This window comes from Camelus dromedarius, chromosome 12 (assembly GCF_036321535.1).
Source record: "Camelus dromedarius isolate mCamDro1 chromosome 12, mCamDro1.pat, whole genome shotgun sequence".
In the NCBI taxonomy this organism is placed as follows: domain Eukaryota; kingdom Metazoa; phylum Chordata; class Mammalia; order Artiodactyla; family Camelidae; genus Camelus; species Camelus dromedarius.
In genome coordinates, this window is record NC_087447.1 from 69,564,072 (window position 1) to 69,583,367 (window position 19,296).

General features: G+C 37.1%; 1 protein-coding gene across 1 annotated transcript; it reads right to left on the bottom strand.

The window, feature by feature from the left end:
* Positions 1 to 8,967: 8,967 nt before the first annotated feature.
* On the bottom strand, positions 8,968 to 18,512 carry MMP12 (matrix metallopeptidase 12). The gene is made up of 10 exons (XM_031460649.2): positions 18,359 to 18,512; positions 17,641 to 17,888; positions 16,542 to 16,690; positions 16,324 to 16,449; positions 13,341 to 13,502; positions 12,536 to 12,659; positions 11,617 to 11,750; positions 11,072 to 11,231; positions 10,271 to 10,374; positions 8,968 to 9,432 (listed from the first exon to the last, which is right to left on the bottom strand). Exons 1-10 carry the CDS (start codon positions 18,461 to 18,463, stop codon positions 9,332 to 9,334), a joined length of 1,413 nt encoding a protein of 470 aa, XP_031316509.1. The 5' UTR covers positions 18,464 to 18,512; the 3' UTR covers positions 8,968 to 9,331.
* Positions 18,513 to 19,296: the final 784 nt, after the last annotated feature.

Genomic DNA, 19,296 nt, shown 5'->3' on the forward strand with positions numbered 1-19,296 from the left:
CAGTAAGTAGCAGAGGTGATGCAAACGTGGTTCAATCAAAACCAAAACAAATAGAAATAAGAGTTTGCAGTGTCTGCAGACTAAATCCAATCCCTGCATTTCATCTGTTTATAATAGCCTCTTAGCCTAGACTTAGCCCCTTCCACAAATGTTCTCTCTCAAATGTTCATATTCGTGAAAACTTAATCCTGAATATGTCTCTTATTCCATTGTATGTCTGGTAGTCTTCAGTTTCGGAGGCTCCTCTCAGGAATTTCTGACCTTCTGACTTCCCTCCCTTCTTTTTAAGCCCAGTCTTTCCTGCCTATTGTCTTTCATTTGTGCTACCCAGATGCGACCCAGTTAGGACACATGTCTATGAGCAGTCACTATGTGTCACTAAGATTCAAACTTCCAAATCCTCCTCATTCACTGAGATTGGTCAGCATTCTAATTCCGGAAAACATCAGCAAAATCTTGCTCGCCAGGAATTTCTAAGTGTTTGTCAAAAAATCCAACTCTAAGGTTCTCAGCATAAATACACAATTCAGTACCTTTGTGGCCCAAAACACATTTCACAATCCTTCCTTCCTTTGAAAGTCACATTTGTGCAATTATGAGTTGGGAACATACTGTTCCAGGTCATGAATTTAGAGAATAAGTGGAAAAACTTCTCAAACCTCACTTATATTCACATCTCCCTTAAGATATTTTATTGTCAACTTGACTGCTGTGAAAAAGAACAAAATTGGAGTAAGATTTTTCTTGTTGCGGATAATTTATTAACCATTTTGTCTTGTCTCTAATGGTTGAGCCAAACAGTATCAGATCATGCTCCTTGTTAGTTAAATGACCATCAATCAGTGGAATCAAAGCGACATAGTAGAAGGGTCTTGAGTTTGGGTGAAAAAGACCTCAGTTAGAATTTTAATTTGCATTTACTAGCTCTGTGATACCAAATAGTTTACCTTCTTTATGATTTTTTCCTTCATTCTTAAAACAGCAATAAACATCTCCATCTTAACCCTGCCTACCAGTGGGCTGACACCAGCCCAGAGGGCCCACAGAACCCAGCCTGTGCAGCTAGCCCCATAGGGACAAGGCCCAACACTCCAGCAAGCCCACAGCCACTGCATGAGGCAGGACCTAGCAGCCTTCTAGGCCAGGAGCCAGCCCACCTTCCAGTGTGCCATAGTAGTTGACCCAGCCACGAAAGAAGGGGGCACACAACCCACATAGGGGGCGTATAGCTTTGGTAACCAGAGAAGAACGTGCTGCTGGGCCCCTGTAGGACATGTCTTACATAAGGTTACTGCTCAAAGATCTGGAAATGCAACCAACCTATGTAATATATAGAAATAAACACAAAGAATTAGGCAAAAATGAGGGGACAGAGGAAAATATTCTAAACAAAGGAACAAGACAATACCTCAGAAAAAGTGGGGATAAGCAGTCTATTCAATAAACAGTTCAAGGTAATGGTCATAAAATACTCACTAAATTCAGAAGAAGAATGGCTGAAAATAGTGACAATTTCAACGAATAGTTAAAAAAAAAACAAACAGAACAGAAGAATACAATAACTGAAATTTAAAAATATATCAGCAGGCATCAATAGTAGATTAGTTGATACCGAGGAATGCATCAGCAATCTGGAAGACAGAGTGGTGGAAATCATCCAAACTGAACAGAGGGGAAAAAAAAGAATTTCAAAAATGAGGATAGTTTTAAGAGACCTCTTGTACAACATTGAGCATACTTAATTTGCATTAAAGGAGTTCCAAACAGAGAAGAAAGAGTGGAAGTGGCAGAGAAATTATTTGAATTAATTATAAGTAAAAACTTCCCTAGTGAAGTGATGAAGGAAACAGACATCCAGGTCCAGGAAGCACAGAAGACCCCAAACAAGATAAAACTAAAGAGATCCATGCCCAAACACATTACAATTTAAATAGCAAAAGTTAAACATAAAGAGAGAATTTGAAAAGCAGCAAGAGCAACTAGTTACATACAAGGGAACTCCTAAACCATCCTCAGCTGACTTCTCAGCAAAAGCATTGAAGGCCAAAAGGGAGTGGCACAATGTATTTCAAAGTGATAAAATTAAAAAAAACATAACCGAGGATACTCGATTTGGAAAGATAATCATTCAGATTTGAAGGAGAGATAAAGAGTTTTACAGAGAAGCAAAAGCTAAAAGAGTTCAGCACCACTAAACTGGTTATATAATAAATATTAAGGGGACTTCTCTACGTGGGAAAGAAAAGGCTACAACTATAAATATAAAAATTATAAAAGGAAAAATCTCACTTGTAAAGGCAAACATACAGTAAAGGTAAGTAGATCAATCATTTAAAACTACTATGAAGGTTAAAACACAAAAGTGGTAAAAAAAAAAAAAAACTATATCCAAAATAAGTAGTTAAAGGATACACAAAACAAAAATAAAATAAAATAAATAAAATGTGATGTCAAAACTAGTAAAACTTGGAAGGAGGGGGGTAAAAAAATGCAGGGTTATTAAAATGTGTTTGAACTTAAGAGATAATCAACTAGAAATAATTATGTATATATGGATTATTATATAAACCTCACAGTAGCCACAAACCAAAAATCTGTGATAGATGCACACACAAAAAAGAAAGGAATCCAAACATAACACTAAATATAGTCATCAAGTCACAAAGGAAGAAGGCAGAAGAAGTAAAGAACAAAAAAGAACAACAAAATCAACCCCAAAACAATTAACAAAATGGGTATAAGTGCATACCTATCAATAATCACTTTAAAGGTAAATGGACTAAATTCTCCAATCAAAGCATAGAGTGGCTCTGTGGATACAAAATCAGACCCATATACATGCTATCTATAACAGACTCACTTCAGATCTAAAGACAAACATGATCTGAAAGTGGGAAAAGGTATTCCATGTAATGGAAATGAAAAGTAAGCCAGGATAGAATACTTATATCAGATAAAGCAGACTTTACAAAAACAACCAATAGGTCACTGAAGAAACCAAAAAATATCTGGAGACAAAAAGCCATAAGAGAATACTATGGACAATTATATGCCAACAAATTGGACAATCGAGAAGAAATGGACAAGTTAGAAACTTGCAGCCCACCAAAGCTGAATTAAAAAGAAATAGGTAATTTGAATAGATCAATCACTAGAAGTGAAATAGAATCTGTAATTAAAAAAAAAAAAAAAAAAAAAACAACTCCTTGCCAACAAAAGTCCAGGACCAGATGGCTTCACTGGAGAATTCTACCAAACATACAAAGAAGAACTTCTACTGATCCTTCTCAAAGTCTTCCAAAAGACTGAAAAGGAAGAAATAATTCCAAAATAATTCCATGAAGCCACTATAACCCCGATACCAAAGCCAGCCTAAGACACTACAAAAAACGAAAAGTCAGGCCAATATCTTTGATGAATATAGATACAAAAATTCTCAACAAAGTATTAGCTAACTGAACACAACAACACATCAAAGTATCATACACCATGATCAAATTGGATTCATCCCAGGGTCACAAGGATGGTTCAACATACGCAAATCAATCAATGCGATACACCACATCAACAAAAGAAATGACAGAAACCACATGATCATCTCAATAGCTGCAGAAAAAGCATTTGATAAAATTCAACATCTATTCATGATAAAGAATTCTTACCAAAGTGAATACAGAGGGAATATATCTCAAAAAAATAAAAGTTATGTCAAACCTACAGCCAACATAACACACAATGGTGAAAAATTGAAAGGCTTCCTGATAAAATCTGGACTAAGATGAGGATGCCTAGTCTCACCACTTCTACTGAACATAGTATTGGAAGTCTTAGCCACAGCAATCAGACAAGAAAAAGAAATAAAAGAGATCCAAATTGGAAGGAAAGAAGCAAAATTGTCATTACATGCAAATGACACGATAGAAAACCCTAAAAACTCCACACAAAAGCTATTAGAACTGATATATGAATTTAGCAAAGTGGAAATACATAATACATACAAAATTAACGTATAGAAATCTGTTGCATTTATTCAGACTAACAATGAAATATCAGAAAGGGAAAGTTTTTTTTTAAATATCCCTTTAAAATCACATCAAAAAGTATAAAATACTTAGGAATAAACCTGACCAAGGAAGTGAAAGACTTAGATGCTTTGAAGGAAATTGAAGATAATTTAAAGAAATGGAAAGATATCTCATGCTGTTGGATTGGAAGAATTAATATTGTTAAAATGGCCATACTACCCAAAGCAATCTACAGATTTAATGTGATCCCTATCAAATTATCCAGGACATTTTTCACTGAACTAGAGCAAATAATCATAAAATTTAAATGAAATCACAAAAGACCCAGAATTGCTAGAGCAATCTTGTGGAAAAAGAACAAATCTAGAGGCATAATCCTCCCAGACTTCAGACAATACTACAGAGCTACAATAATCAAAAGTGTGGTATTGGCACAGAAACAGATACACAGATCAATGGAACAGAATAGAGAGCCCAGAAATAAACCTACACACTTATGGTTAATTAACCTTCAAAAAAGGAGGAAAGAATATACAGTGGAGAAAAGATAGTCTTTTAGGCAAGTGATATTGGGAAAACTGGACAGCCACATGTAAATTAAGTTAAAACATTCCCTCACATCCTAAAGAAAAATAAACTCAAAATGGCTTAAAGATTTAAATATAAGAGAGAACACCATAAAACTCCTAGAAGAGAACATAGGCAAAACATTCTTTGACATAAACTGCAACAATATTTTCTTAGGTCAGTCTCCTAAGGTCATAGAAATAAAAGCAAAAATAAATGGTATCTAGTCAAACTTATAAGCTTTTGCAGAGCAAAGGAAACCATAAATAAAACAAAAAGACAACCTATGGCCTGGGATAAAATATTTGCAAACAATATGACTGAGAAAGGATCAATTTCCAAAATATACAAACAGCTTATACAACTTAGTAATGAAAGAAACAAACAATCCAAAAGCGGGCAGAAGACCTAAATAGACATTTCTCCAAAGAAGACATACAGATGGCCAACAGGCACATGAAAAGATGCTCAACATCACAAATTATCAGAGAAAAGCAAATCAAAATTACAATGAGGTATCACCTTACACCAGTCAGAATGCCCATTATTAAAAAGCCTAAAAATAACAAATGCTGGAGAGGGTGTGGAGAAAAAGGCACCCTTCTACACTGTTGACGGGAATACAAATTGGTGCAGCCATTATGGAGGGACTCTCAATTGGAAAGGAAGAATTGAAACTGTCACTGTTTGCAAATGATCTCATACTATTTATAGAAAATCCTACAGATGCCACCAAAAAAAAAACTGTAGGAGTTAATAAATGATTTCAGTAAACTTTCAGGGTACAAAATTAATAAATTAATAAATTGGACAACAAGGATCAACAAGAATAAAATATCTCAGAGTAAATTTAACCGAGGAGGTAAAAGACTTGTACTCTGAAAACTGTAAGACTCTAATAAAAGCAATTGAAGACAACACAAACAAATGGAAAAATACACCATCCTCATGGATTGGAAGAATTAATATTGCTAAAATGACCATACTACCCAAGGCAACCTATAGATTCAGTGTAATCTCTATCAAAATGCCAATGGAGTTTTTTACAGAACCAGAACAAATAATTGTAAAAAATTTTACAGAACCACAGAAAAACTTAAATAGCCAAAGAGACTTTAAGAAAGAACAAAGCTAGAGGCATCACACTTCCTGATTTCAAACTATACTACAAAGCTATAGTAATCAAAACAGTATAGTCCTGGCACAAAAACAGACACATAGATCAATGAAACAGAATACAGAGCTTAGAAGTAAACATACTTATATGGTCAATTCATGTATGAATAAGGAGTCAAGAATATACAGTGGGGGAAAGACAGCCACTTCAGTAAATGGTGCTGGGGAAACTGAACACACAGAAGAATCAAACTGGAGTATTTTCTCACACCACATACAAAGATAAGCTCAAAATGGATTGAAGACTTAAATGTAGGACCTGGTACCATTAAATTTCAGGAAGAAAATACAGACAGTGCCATCTCTGATATTCGTTTTAACAGTACTCTTAGGTTCTTTCTCTTCAGGCGAGGGAAATGAAAGCAAAAATAAACAAATGGGAACTACATCAAACTGAAAACTTTTGAACAACAAAGGAAACTATCAATAAAATGAAGAATCAGCCCACTGAATGGGAGAATATATTTGCAAACAATATGTCCAATAAAGGACTACTATCCAAAACATGGGAAGATCTCATACAACTCAACATCAAAACAAGACAAAACAAAAAACCAACCTGATTAAAAATGGGCAGAGGACCTGAATAGACATTTTTCCAAAGAAGACACATAAATGGCCAAAGGACTCATGTAAAGATGCTCAACATCACTAGTCAACAGGGAAATGCAAGTCAAAACCACAGTGGGGTACTACCTCACACCTGTCAGAATGACTGTCATCAAAATACAACAAACAAAAATTGCTGATGAGGATGTGGACCAAAGGAGACCCTTATGTGCTGTTGATGAGAATGTTAATGGGTACAGCTAGTATCAAAACAGAATGGCAGTTCCTCAAAAACTTAAAAATAAAACTACCATATAATCTATCAGTTTCACTTCTGGGTATTGACACAAAGCAAACAAAAGTGCTAACTCAAAAAGATATATGCACACCAATGTTCATTGCAGTGTTATTTACAATAGGCAAGATGTGGAAGCAACCTAAGTGTCCATCAATAGATGAACTGAAAAAGAGGTTAAGTATATATATGTATATGTGTATGTGTGTGTGTATATATACGTATACATATATATATATATGGGTTTAGAAGTCATTGTGCCAAGTGAAATAAATCAGGCAAGAAAAAATACTGTGAAATCTCACTTATATGTAAATATGATAAACAAAAGAAACAAACAAAACAAAATGAGAACAGACTGATAGATACAGAAAACAAACAGCTTGGAGGGGTTCTGGGGGGGTGGGTGAGATAGGTGAAGAGGATTAAGAGGTACAAACTCCAGTCATAAAATAAACAACCCATGGGGAAGTAATATATAGCGTAAGGGATATGATCAATAATATTGTAATAACTTTATATGGGGACAGATGATTACTAAACTTACTGTGATGATTATTTCATAATGTATGCAAATTTCAAATCACTGTGTAGTACACCTGAAACTAACATAATTCGTATGTCAACTATATTTTAGTTAAATTAGCTAACCAAAAGTCCCTTGGAGGAAAAAGTCTAACACATGAGCTTGATGTATGTAGTAGGAATATACATATAAATTTCTAGGCACATAATAAACATTATTATTAATAACAATTGAATATTTAGAGTGATAGCAAAAAATTGGGTGACTTTCTAACTTTGGATGGTCTTTAGTAGTTGGGAATGAGGAAAATTTGGAGAAAATGGAAGAGGCGCCACATGGGTCAGAGTGGTAATTGAGGTATAAAAATACCTGTTGGGGAGAAGAGCAACGAAACAGGAATTCTGGGTCAGGAGGAAGTTGAGATGGTAAGAAATAAGCTTCAGGTGAGTGCCTACTAAGTGCTAGGGGCTTCACCCACATTAATCTTCAGAACATACCTAAGACTCATATATTAATTTCCCTGAGACTCAAAGAGGTCAACTAACTCGTCTAGGTTCACACAGTGAGTCACAGTGCAAATTTTCTAACTCATCAATATTATGAACTTTGTACAACCAGTCATGTCCACAGCTCTGCCTTCCAAGATATTTGCAACAGGTCAAGAGGCAAGCCACAACTTTACTTCCTGTAGCATAGCAGATGATATATCCCAAAGGGTCATTTCACTGTAAAACCATTTCGGTCTTAATAAAGCCCACTTTTCAATGCTTTCCTGGGTTTCTAAGAGATAATGGAAATCTCCAAAGCTTTTCTAGTCTCCCTACAAATATGCGTGTGCACACACACATACACACACAGAGTGAGCTGAAGCTAGATTAAGGATGAATGAGAAGCTAGCCAAGAACAAATGGGGAAAAAGGACTTGTCAGAAGGACTTTGAAGATACTAAATTTTGATCAAAATGCAAGGTGGAAAATCTGCATTAAAGGCTCTTGCCACACATCCTAGAACAAGACCAAAGTACTTCCAGATGAGAAAAATCCCTTTGCTTCCTAATAGGAACCAGTATACCAATATGCTTAAGAAAACACCATGTCCTTTACAGACTTTCTAGATTGCTGCAAATTAAGATTTTAAAAAATTGAGCTCACAATCAAAGTTTACCTAATACATAGGAAAATAAACTCTAGGACTGAAAGTCAATTCAAAGAGCAAATTACAGATTTAGACCCACAAGGTGCTTGGATATTTAAATTATCAAATACAGACTAACAACAAAGAATTTAAGGTATAAAAAATAAAAGATGGAATCATTAAAAATAAGCAAGCAACAAGAAACTAAGAAATGACCAGTCAGATCTGAAAATGAATCCAATGGAAATTTGCATTTTTCAACTCTTTGGAGTTGTATGCAGTCTGGACAATGTGTCTGGACTTGAGACAAAGGATTCAGGTGGCCTTAGACCCATGGCCAAAACAAATATGACGTTTTCCTTTTTCCAGTTGCCTTATCTCTTATTTACCCCTTGGTACAGAGACGTGGAGTCTTGTTTTATTTAGGAGTAGGCCCAGAATTATTTTCAAAATACACATTCTGTTTTTCAAGAAAAATTCTTAAAAGCCAAATACTTTCTTTCAAAGTTTTTATTTGAGCAAAAAAATATGTATATAATATAAGATATTCGAAAAATCAACATTGACAACAGAATAAAATTATATTACTACCATAATTATACAATTTACTTATATATTGCTTTCACTAATTGTCATTTTAAAAATTCTAAGTATATTCTGTTTTTACTCCAAAATAATTAAAATGATACCCTTGCTGAAACGTTTAATGGTCATAGAAACTAATCATTCCTTGATTTAGTTAAGCCAGAGAAATAATCGTAATTTCTCATTTCAAGGATGTTAGCAACCAATATATTCTCTTGGCTTTTGAAAGTGTCTCTTTTCAAACTTAGTAGTAGAGTCCAGTAAAAACTGAGAATGAGGTTTTTCAAAATCGAAGAATCTTATTATGTGTTTTGTATAATCAATTCTCTATATAGTCATTTATCTATGGCCTATAAGATTTTACCTTATTTTATGATACATGTCACCATATAATAGTGCTGGGCACACAGCAAGAAGGCAAGAAATCCTTGTTAAACTGAAGTGAACTGACAAGCACCATTAGTTACACCGTTCTTAACAACTAAACTTGGTGTTACTTTTCAGTCTTCTGGTGACACGCTGGGACAGGACATCGTATTCAAGTATGTCAGATCCTTGGAAGAAATAGTAGTGTCCTAAAAATGAAAACAAATTAAATAGTTTAATTCTCTGCTTGTGTTTCTTAAAAACAAAAACACACATCTGTGTTTTACAGGCTATCTAGACTAGACAAGGTCTGATTCAAGATGATAAATGTCAGGCCCCTTGTGCCCCCAGATAACTGCCTCCTGACAGTCATGTCCCTGTAAATATCTTCATTAACTTTATTGAGAAGGTCATTTGATCTCTAAGACTGACTGTTAAAATGCAAATGTTTTTGAGAAGTCACACTCCAGGTGAAGACCTCAGAGTGGAAGGAGAGTGGGCCCAGGCAGGGCACACAGAAGCCTTGATGGGGAAAATGAAAAAGACACCAGGGTGGGAATAAAACCCCCAAAATCTTGGCCCAATCAATGTTGCTTAGGCTGACCTTGCTTAAGGACATTCACAAATGCAGACTCGAGCAAACTCAAGCTTCTTTCATCCCCTCCCCAGCCCCAGTCCAAGAGAGCCCATGAAGGGTAGGAGGGACTGAAAGGAAGGTAAAGAATTCAAGATACAGAAGCATAGAGACTCCTGCTTGCCTGAGTCTTGGCTGCTACTTGCTTACTCACATATGCTGTGCAGCTGGTTGTGACGGGAAATCCCAGAGACTCAGACATGTGGAAGTGGCAACAGTCATATGCCCCCTTTCTTCTAGCCCACCCATTCTGAGCCAGACACATTGTGGTTGTTCCCTCTGTGGCCCTGTGGAGAACTGGAGTCCTTTCTTTCCAGTTAGGAGCCTGGTTCTCTGATCTGAGAGCCTTTATAATCAGTTCAGTGTTTTAAAAAGGGATCTCCAGTATCGTCGTGGTCTTCTGATCTACTTACTCTTGTAGTAGAAGACTGCATCGATTTTGGGCCCAATTCCTGGGAAATATGTGGTAATCAGTTTGGGATAACCAGGGTCCATGGATTGTCTCTTCTCATCATACCTGAGGAAAAAAAATAACCAGCAAAAACTCCATCAGAAAATGGATTTCGTGACATTAAGCTTGACATTTCATGATATGAATCATAAAACCCACCTATTGTCTCCTGACGGGCTCTTCTTGAAAGGATTTAAACTGCATCCATAAGAAAGCCAAGGACCTAATCAGTTCACTGATCTACTCCGAGTTCCTATAGGACTCAAACCCTAGGCTTCCTGACTTGGAGTCAAGCACTTTCCACACTCCTCCGCAATGTTTCCACCAGTGCTGGAGGCTGGCTGTCTCATTTCCAGTTAGTGAAGACCTTGCAGAATCTGCTGTCACTCAGAAGATGGCTTCCTTATTTTAACTTCTTGGATCCAATGGTTATAGAAAGGAATCCGAAAAACCATATACCCTCCAAACTGACTGTAAACACTAGGTCTCACACATCTATACCACTATTTTTCAATGTGTTTCTACTAAGATTAGTAACATGAAATTTTTTTGAAGTGTTACTTTTTAAAAATACGTTGTGTTATCACGTATCATAGTATCAAAAGTACAGAGAAAAGAATTGGTTGAAAATAACTGTCCCACCCCTGTAATCTCTTGATTCCTCCCCCAGGAAGGTCAAGAATCTCTGGGAATTTAAACAGAAAACAACGCCTTCCGGAAAACCCCATTCCCTGCCTGTGTCACAAATCTTAGTAAAGCTCACCTCCAAAACTGGTTATTTACAAAGAAGTAGGTCTTGTCGAAACGTGGGTCGAAAACAGCCGCATCAACTGTTTTCACAGAGTAGGGGAAGCCCAATGAGTATATGCTCTTGGGATAGTTTAACTGTGGTTTTAAATTTCTGATTAGCCAGTACTTGTCATCTGTGAAGACAAGAGAAAGGATACACCAGAACCATACAGAAAGAGCAAGAGAAGTAACAAGTCACTACCAACAGCATCGTTCATCTTCCATGCTTCCAAAACGTGTTGCTCCTTGTTCTTAAAGGTGGTGTGTCTTCTATGGTTCTGTGTGTGTGTGTGTTTTTCCAAAATATTACTGCCTTACATTTTACATACATTTTGTAAAATTTTGCTAAACGTTTTATACTTTCCCTAAGTATTTATGGTGTTTCAGGCTATGGTTCAGAGCCACCATTGATAAAATCTGGAGTGTTTTTGGCCTGTGTTTATCAAAGTAGTTGCAGTTCCTTAATTTGTTCTCTTCCTTGAAAGTCGACTCAGTAGCAAAACTAAATATTGGAATTACCTTTAAAAAGAAAAACGTTATTTCTGGCTCCAGTTTCATAAGCAGCTTGAATGCCGGATGGTAAGTTTGGCCCTAAAGAAGAAATTAAACCTGCTCTGCTCGCCGGACCCTCAGGATGCTTCCACCAGAAGAACCTGACATGAAACATTTAACACATGTTAAAAAAAATCATCGTAGACTCAAGAACCATGAAATGTGAGTGGTAAAGACCTGTAAGAGAACGTCGTGTTTTTTCCCATCATCTTCACATCCTGTTCCAAGGGTGTTGGGTAGGAGCACCACATGGAAAGGCTCTCAATCAACCATGATGATAATAATGATCTTAACAGGCAAACTGGTATATGGAAATACCACGGGGCTTGGAATCGAGGCATCTAGGCTGTAGTCTGACCCCACAACCCCTTCACCAGTTTTGTAACCTAGAGGAAGTCCATCTAACCTCAAGGGTCTCAGTTTCATAACCTCAAAAATGGAGACTATCTGCCCTATCTACGAAAGACTAATCTTCTCCACTGCCCCCCCCTCCAATCTGTGCTCTAAGATGAAAGCCACCAGTCATCCCGGGATTCTCTTCTTTATAATCAAGAGAACCAAGTCTTAAATAGGTCCTCTGCCACAGCTTTAATTCGGGACTTTACCATTTTAAGTGATGATTAAAGTATCCTGGCTTCCCTGCGACCGGTCTTATCTTTCCCCAACCCAGATGCCTACCACAGATCCACTTTTTACACCCCAGTTTTCTCATTAAAACAAATAAAGTCACACCACTCTCCTGTTCAAGACAGAATCAAGTCTAAGTCCCTACTCACAAGTTTTACCTACTTCATTTTCTGTTATTTTCCGCTATTCTCTGACAAAAAAAAAAAAACATACTAAGAGCTGAGCCTTTAATATTTGTTAGACGTGAAAACTATCCTACCTGTCTTTAAAGAAAAAAACTTTGTCTCCCACAGTTGTGACAGCATCAAAACCCAAACTGGGGTCACAAGCCGCTGAGTCTGGGCTATGAGGATCCGATGAGGGTGTTTGTTTTTCTGGGCCTCCTGAAAATACATTTCAAGAAGCATTAGGGGAAAAAATGGCTTTTAGTTCATAAGAGGAAGAGTTATTCTTTTCAAAACGATTTTCTTGATGAAAAACGCATAAAAAGCATTTTAAGCTTTCTATAACATTTACAACAGGCATACAATAAAAGCGTTTTTGTTTTTTTCCCCATATGCTTGCAACATCATAGAAGAGAAAAATCTGATCACTGTTTTCCTATTCTGGTTAGAGGATTTCTCTGTGCCCCTCCCCTTTTTTTAAATTTTTTTTAAAAAAAAAAAGTATAGTCAGTTACAGTATGTCAATTTGTGGTGCACAGCATAATAGCCCATGTCATGCATATACATACATAGATTCGTTTTCACATTCTTTTCCATTAAAGGTTATTACAAGATATTGAATATAGTTCCTTGTGCTATACAGAAGAATTTTTTAAATCTATTTTTATATATTCTGTACCCCTTCTTCAATAGACAGTGGTACCCTAGATAGAAAGAACAAGCATTAACAAACTAGCTCTCTTGTGCTCATCTGTGAAATGAAGATGCTACCTGTGCTGCCTACTTCACAGAATTTTCATGAGGCTCAAAGAGAAGACAGATGTTAATGCTTTACCCAAAGCAGATAGTTACTCATAAGAGTATCTTTCTTATGCAGAATGGTAAAGAAATTCAACTCACCATAGAGAGACTGAATGCCACGTATGTCATCGGCAGCGAGGTGAAAGTTGTTGTGGTCAGTATATCTGTAGGTGGGGAACATTATGGCTTTTGGGTCAGTGGAATGGTCAAGACCCAAGGAATGGCCAAGCTCATGAACAGCAACTAGGAACAAGTTTGTGCCTAAGAGGAAATCAATCAAAAGAGGGAAAGAACAGTGAAATATATTGGCATCTAGAGAACAAAAACACAGCATCTGACAATGAGAAGGAAAAAATCCTTTACTTATGTTCCCTCCTACTTGACACCATTGACATTATAGGACAGATAATTCTTTGCCGTCAGGGCTGTCCTGTGCATTACAGATGTTTATAAATCTCTGATTTTACCTTTACGCTCAAGTAGCAACACCCTTCCCTGCCCCAACTAGTTTTTACAACCAAAAAAAAAAAAAAAAAAAAGTTTCTACACATTGTCAAATGCCCCCTTGGGGTAAAACTGGCTCTGGTTAAGGACCACTGCACTAGCAGACAAATGAAATATATTCTGTTGTGAACTTTTTCAGAATAACTCAGAGCTGTGTTCATTGCTTCTAAATCATTCCCAACTTCTATGACCCTGTTCTGCTTTTACCCTTTATCAGGCTTCACTGGACATGGAAAAGTCTTTAGTAACCATCGTTTACAGAGCCCAAATCTAAGGCCATATTAAGTTCCAGGTACTATGAGTCACTGAGAAGTGCACCGCACTATGTCTAATCCTTATACCACTGAAAGGAACCCATCATGTTTTCTGTTTACAGATGAGGACATAGTATCAGTAAGATTAACTGAGCAAATTAAGTGCTTGAGACAAGATTCGAATCCAAATGATTCTAAAGGAAGTCAGAGAGACTCTGCTTACAGTTTAGACATATTAATGCTACCAAGTTACAGGCACGCCCGTTCATCTGTTTCTGTATGTTCGAGAGATTGCGCCTTGGCAGGTAAGGGAGAGGGGTGTGTCCTTTCTCTCAAATTTCCTAATTCTCAGAAGATAGGGACAATTCCCAGCTGCTATTTTTTTTTTTTTAATCCCAACTGTTCTAGTCTAGTGCCTTTGGTTTTTTTTTCGTTCTTTTTCTATGGCGAAATTGCAGCTCAGGAGTACTGCTTTCCCAGGCTCACACACCACTTAGCTACAGAGCCTGGTCTTGAAATACTTTCCGGTACCTGCGTGAACAAAAAGTTCACACCTGTCTTCTGAGAGGGTGTCCAGGAACCCAGATCCTCCACTCATTCCCTGTAACGCGGGCGTCTGGGAACTAAGCCAGATGCTTTCACTTCTCTCAAAGAATGGGAAAGAAAAAAGCAAAGACCAATGTCTCCACTCTGCCTAAGACTGGGAAGAAAAAACAAAGCCTTTTGCAATTTGGCCTAAGCTTGAATTTATCCTGTTCCCAATTCCTGTAATACTTTGTGCAAAAGACCACCATTGATCCTGATCTCAAAATAACGGATTTGCGTTTGTGAGAATAATGGATTTGTGCTTCCTTTTAGATAGGGGGCTTCTGGAGGGCAGGACTCTGTCCTTTCCATCTCTGCATCCAAACACCCCCACCACCTAACGCCCTAACAGAAACTCAGTAAATATTGTGCAAATTGTTTAATTTACTCCATCAAAATTAGACTAGGAATAAGCATTTTAAGTCAGGATTTTCATAATTTATTTTTTTTGAACGCTTGGATTTCAAGCCAATTAAAAATAAGGCAACACTGACAAGTGGAAAGTCTACCTGAGCCAAGATAAGAGCCAGGAAATAAATATTCTGGCTCCAGATTTTCCCAAAGGTTGCCATTAACCTTCCCTTTTGTCTGTCTATAAAGATTTATATTAAGTGATTTTCCAAGTTTCTTTAGAATTCAAAAAAATTCTGCAAGGCTAACCAGTGTACGTTTCTCATGTCCAATGAAGAGATTACAAACCACCAATAACCTTGCATAAAATTTAGACAAACTTAACATACCTGGCTAAGGATTTGTGGCTTAGCAAGGACGTAACCCTACATCATTTGTCTTTTGACAACAAAAAAGTCCTCTTCTCTATCAGGGATTTTATAAACCTTGGGGCATGTGTCAGACTAAAACAAATAGCCTTTCTGATCTATAAAAATGTTGCCACACAATGCATGAAGTATCAACCAGAGAGAGACGGATGCTGAGCAGAGCATAGTCTTGATGACTTTCTCTTCATTTACTTTCCACTTAAGTCACTCATATAACCTAGGATTTCCAGCACAAAGATTATGAAGGCTTCTGATATGATGGTTTAAATTTCCCAGTGGATAGTGACTTCTCCAAATAATAGGTGAGAGTAGTTATCCTCAACACTCAACTGTCTGGTAGAGATGGTGAGTTACAGCCCCTTTGTAAAAATACACAAGGTGATGTTAAATGATTGACTGGGCATTCTGAAGCTTTTATCCCAGAACCACAAGAGACTATATGAGCATATAACCTTGGGTTTCTCTACAGGGAATCTCTAAATTCTCTCTAATATAACCTCATCTTTCTGTGTCACTGTGAATCTAAGAAATTGTCAGAGTCTAAGACATATAATGACTTGTGCAAATGTTTGCCCTTCTCCTAGGATTGTTGGCACATGTAGAGTTAGTCTCTGTGTTTGCTTGAGTTTATGGATTGCACTGTCAAAAGCTGATCACCTAAAGAACAGTTTTTATCTTTCCATACTATGGTTCTTAGGGTTCCTGAGTTTATATTAGTGAGCTAGTTTATCTACATGGATTCTTAGAGCAGATCTTTAAGACAATCTGGTCTAATATGCCCCGTTTATAGAGGGTGAGATTGAAACAAAGTGTTAAATTCTATTTAGTGGCAAAATTTTTAATCAGATTAAGTTTTCCTAGTTCATAATCCTTTCTCAGAATGTAGCCTTTCAAAATCAGGATATGACTTAGAATTTGTTAAGATTTTCCTGTTGCTTTGAGGGTTGGGGGGTGGCTTACCTCTGGAGTTTTTAGTCCAGTTTTCACCCTCATCAAAATGTGCGTCTCCTCCAATACCAGATCCAGGAGCAAAAGCGTGGGCTAGAACTCCCCCTAGGCCGTCAAAAGGATAGTAGTCTCCATGAGCTTATTTAAAAGAAAAGAAAGAAAGTCAGTCCATCTATACATGCTATAGGTCATGCCAAAGGAGACAGACGAATTTAGTCCCGATTCTCTACCTCCAAGTGCAAATTGTATCATGATGTCAGCCTCGCCCGCATTAGTCCTTCTGAATTTCAGGGGGGTCACATCACTCCATACTTGGAAAGCTTTCTGGATGGCATAGTCAACATCCTCAGGCTTCATGTCAGGAGTGTAATTGTTGATTCTTTATCAGAAAACAAAAGAGAGGAAAATACTTGGAAACCATATGTTAATTTTGTCTTATTACAATACTTCGTTTCTGCTAGCATCATTCGAGAGTGAAGCGCTTCATAAATCAATAGTCCAGATGAGAAGAACTTGCCTCAGTTAGTTACGGGAACATTTATCCTGGGGCACCTGACTCCTGAAACAGAGTCTAACTGGATTTCTACTTGTTTATGATTTATAGGTCATCATTATGAAGGATATACATTTATGGAAGCTTATACCCTTTGCACCTGCTCCCAGACTTCTGCATTTAACCATCTTAACTAATCTATAAAACTTTCTCCTGCTTCTAATTTATGGTAGCTTCAGCTTCATTCTCTTTTTACTTACAGCCTTCCTACTCTGGACTGGTGAGCCAAACAACCCTTCGCTGAGTGAGCAATATTCCCTTTTTTTTTTTTTTTTTTAATTGAAGTGTAGTCAGTTACAATGTGTCAGTTTCTGGTGCACAGCAAAGTGTCCCAGTCATTCACATTTATGTATATTTACATTCATTTTCATCTTCTTTTTCATTAAAGGTTATTACAAGATATTGAATATAGTTCCCTGCACTATACAGAAAAAATTTTTGTTTTCTATCTATTTTTTTATAAAGTATTTATTTAACATTTGCAAGTCTCAAACTCCCAAATTTATCCCTTCTTACCCCCTTTCCCTCCAGTAACCGTAAGATTGTTTACTCTGTCTGAGAGTCTGTTTCTGTTTTGTAGATGAGTTCATTAATGTCCTCTTTTTTCTTTCTTTCATTTTTCCTCCCTTCTAGAGATACTGAATTTTAACACAGAGACAGTGTTAATAATTGAGGGAGGCTTCCTATCTCCTTCCAGATTTCAGGCTATGTCTAAATTGTCCTTCCTGGGAGGCAGACTTAGGGGAAAATCGAAAAATTCTTGGCTACAATGTTACCTGTAGGTGATAAGGCGTTTCTTCCATCCAGGCCTCCCTGGAAATACTCTGAAATTATGAACATCGGGCACGCCACATCGGGGTCTGTGCATCATATCCATAGTGGATTTGTCCAGCTGCCCAGTCACTTTTAACCCCAAGAACCGCTGCATTTCCTGGATTTTATTCTCCACGAGGCTCCCATTGACTTTCACTTTTGTCACTGGGGTTGTTTCCATCTCGAGGCCATAGAAGCTTGCCAAGTACCTCTGGGAAAAAAAAAAATACATTGATTAATACGTGATTGTATGTGAGCAGGTTTCTGTTGGAGCTCTGTATTTATAACTCAACTGCACACTGATGCTTCTTTTTTTTTTTAAGGTAAGAGTTTTGGCTGTTTTGGAGAGTCGCTCAGTTTTCTTGAATCTCTTACATGTATACAGGTAATTAAACTTTTGTTTGATCTTCTTCTGTTAGTCTGCCTCTTGCCAATTTAATTTTTAGACTAGCCAGAAGAATTTAGGCAAGAATTTAGGCAAATTTCTTATTCCCAGATACTTTTTTCTTACATGACTCTTTGGGGAAAGAACAAAAAACAAACCAAAAAAACCTCAGTGCTAAAAGCAAATAGCCTTCTAAAGCAGTTTTCAACAAGTACTTTTCAAAATAAAGCTGATCATTGCAATAAATCTTAAAGACAAAAATCAGGCTTGATACATACCACCGCATCAATACTTACTTGAGCAAACACCACGTCATTTTCTTCAGGGCTTGAATTGTTGGTCAGGGAAACAGCTCCAGAAGCTGTGGCCTGAAAAATCAGTACCAACAGAAGAGACTTCATCCTACGCTTCTCCTGAATGGCTTAACCCAGTTTACCCTGTTCCTTCCCAGCACAAGTTCCTCAAACGTCCCTCCTTATATAGCTCTCAGGCCAGCCTCTGTGGGTATGAAATCCTTTGCGTGACTCACTGTTGATATCACCCTTTGCTTTATTTCAAAAACATTCAAACACGTGTATGACCAACAATGGGTCAGTTACCATAAAACACATCCCTCACTCAAACTGCTCAGAATATATTTCTTCCAAATAAATCAGCTCCAGCTTCCACCTGCCTTACCAAATAAACCGTTATATGAGACATGTCAAGCACCTAAAACATGAAAATGACTTTAAAACGCGTTTTTAGAAAGTTCAGGATCTGAACTTTCACTCAAATACTTTTCACATTCATTATACAGAAAATAGCTTTTTTAAAAATTAAATTTTAAAAGTTAGATAAATAAGGGGTTTTTGGGGTTTTTTTTTTTTTTTTTTTTTTGCTAGAATAGAAGAATAATCTGTAAGCTGAATCTATCTCCCTAGAGAATTGAAATACAGAGATTTCACGCTTAGAAAGAAAAAGTTCATAACATCGTGATGCTTTGATGTTTGTTCCCTGTGTTGGTACAGGTTTAGAGCCTGTGTTTATAACCTGAGAACTTCAGGAGGCCTAATCACAACTGCATAGCTGGGTAGAGAGATTCCAGAGGCAAATTTCCTTCCCTCCTCCACGTGGGTAGCATGAAGGTCGACACTTCAAGTTTGGGAGATAAGAAAAGTTTGCCTCTGGAATCCCTCTCCTTATCAGCTCAGCTTCCTCCCTCCTCAGCCTAATTGTACCATTAACACAGAAT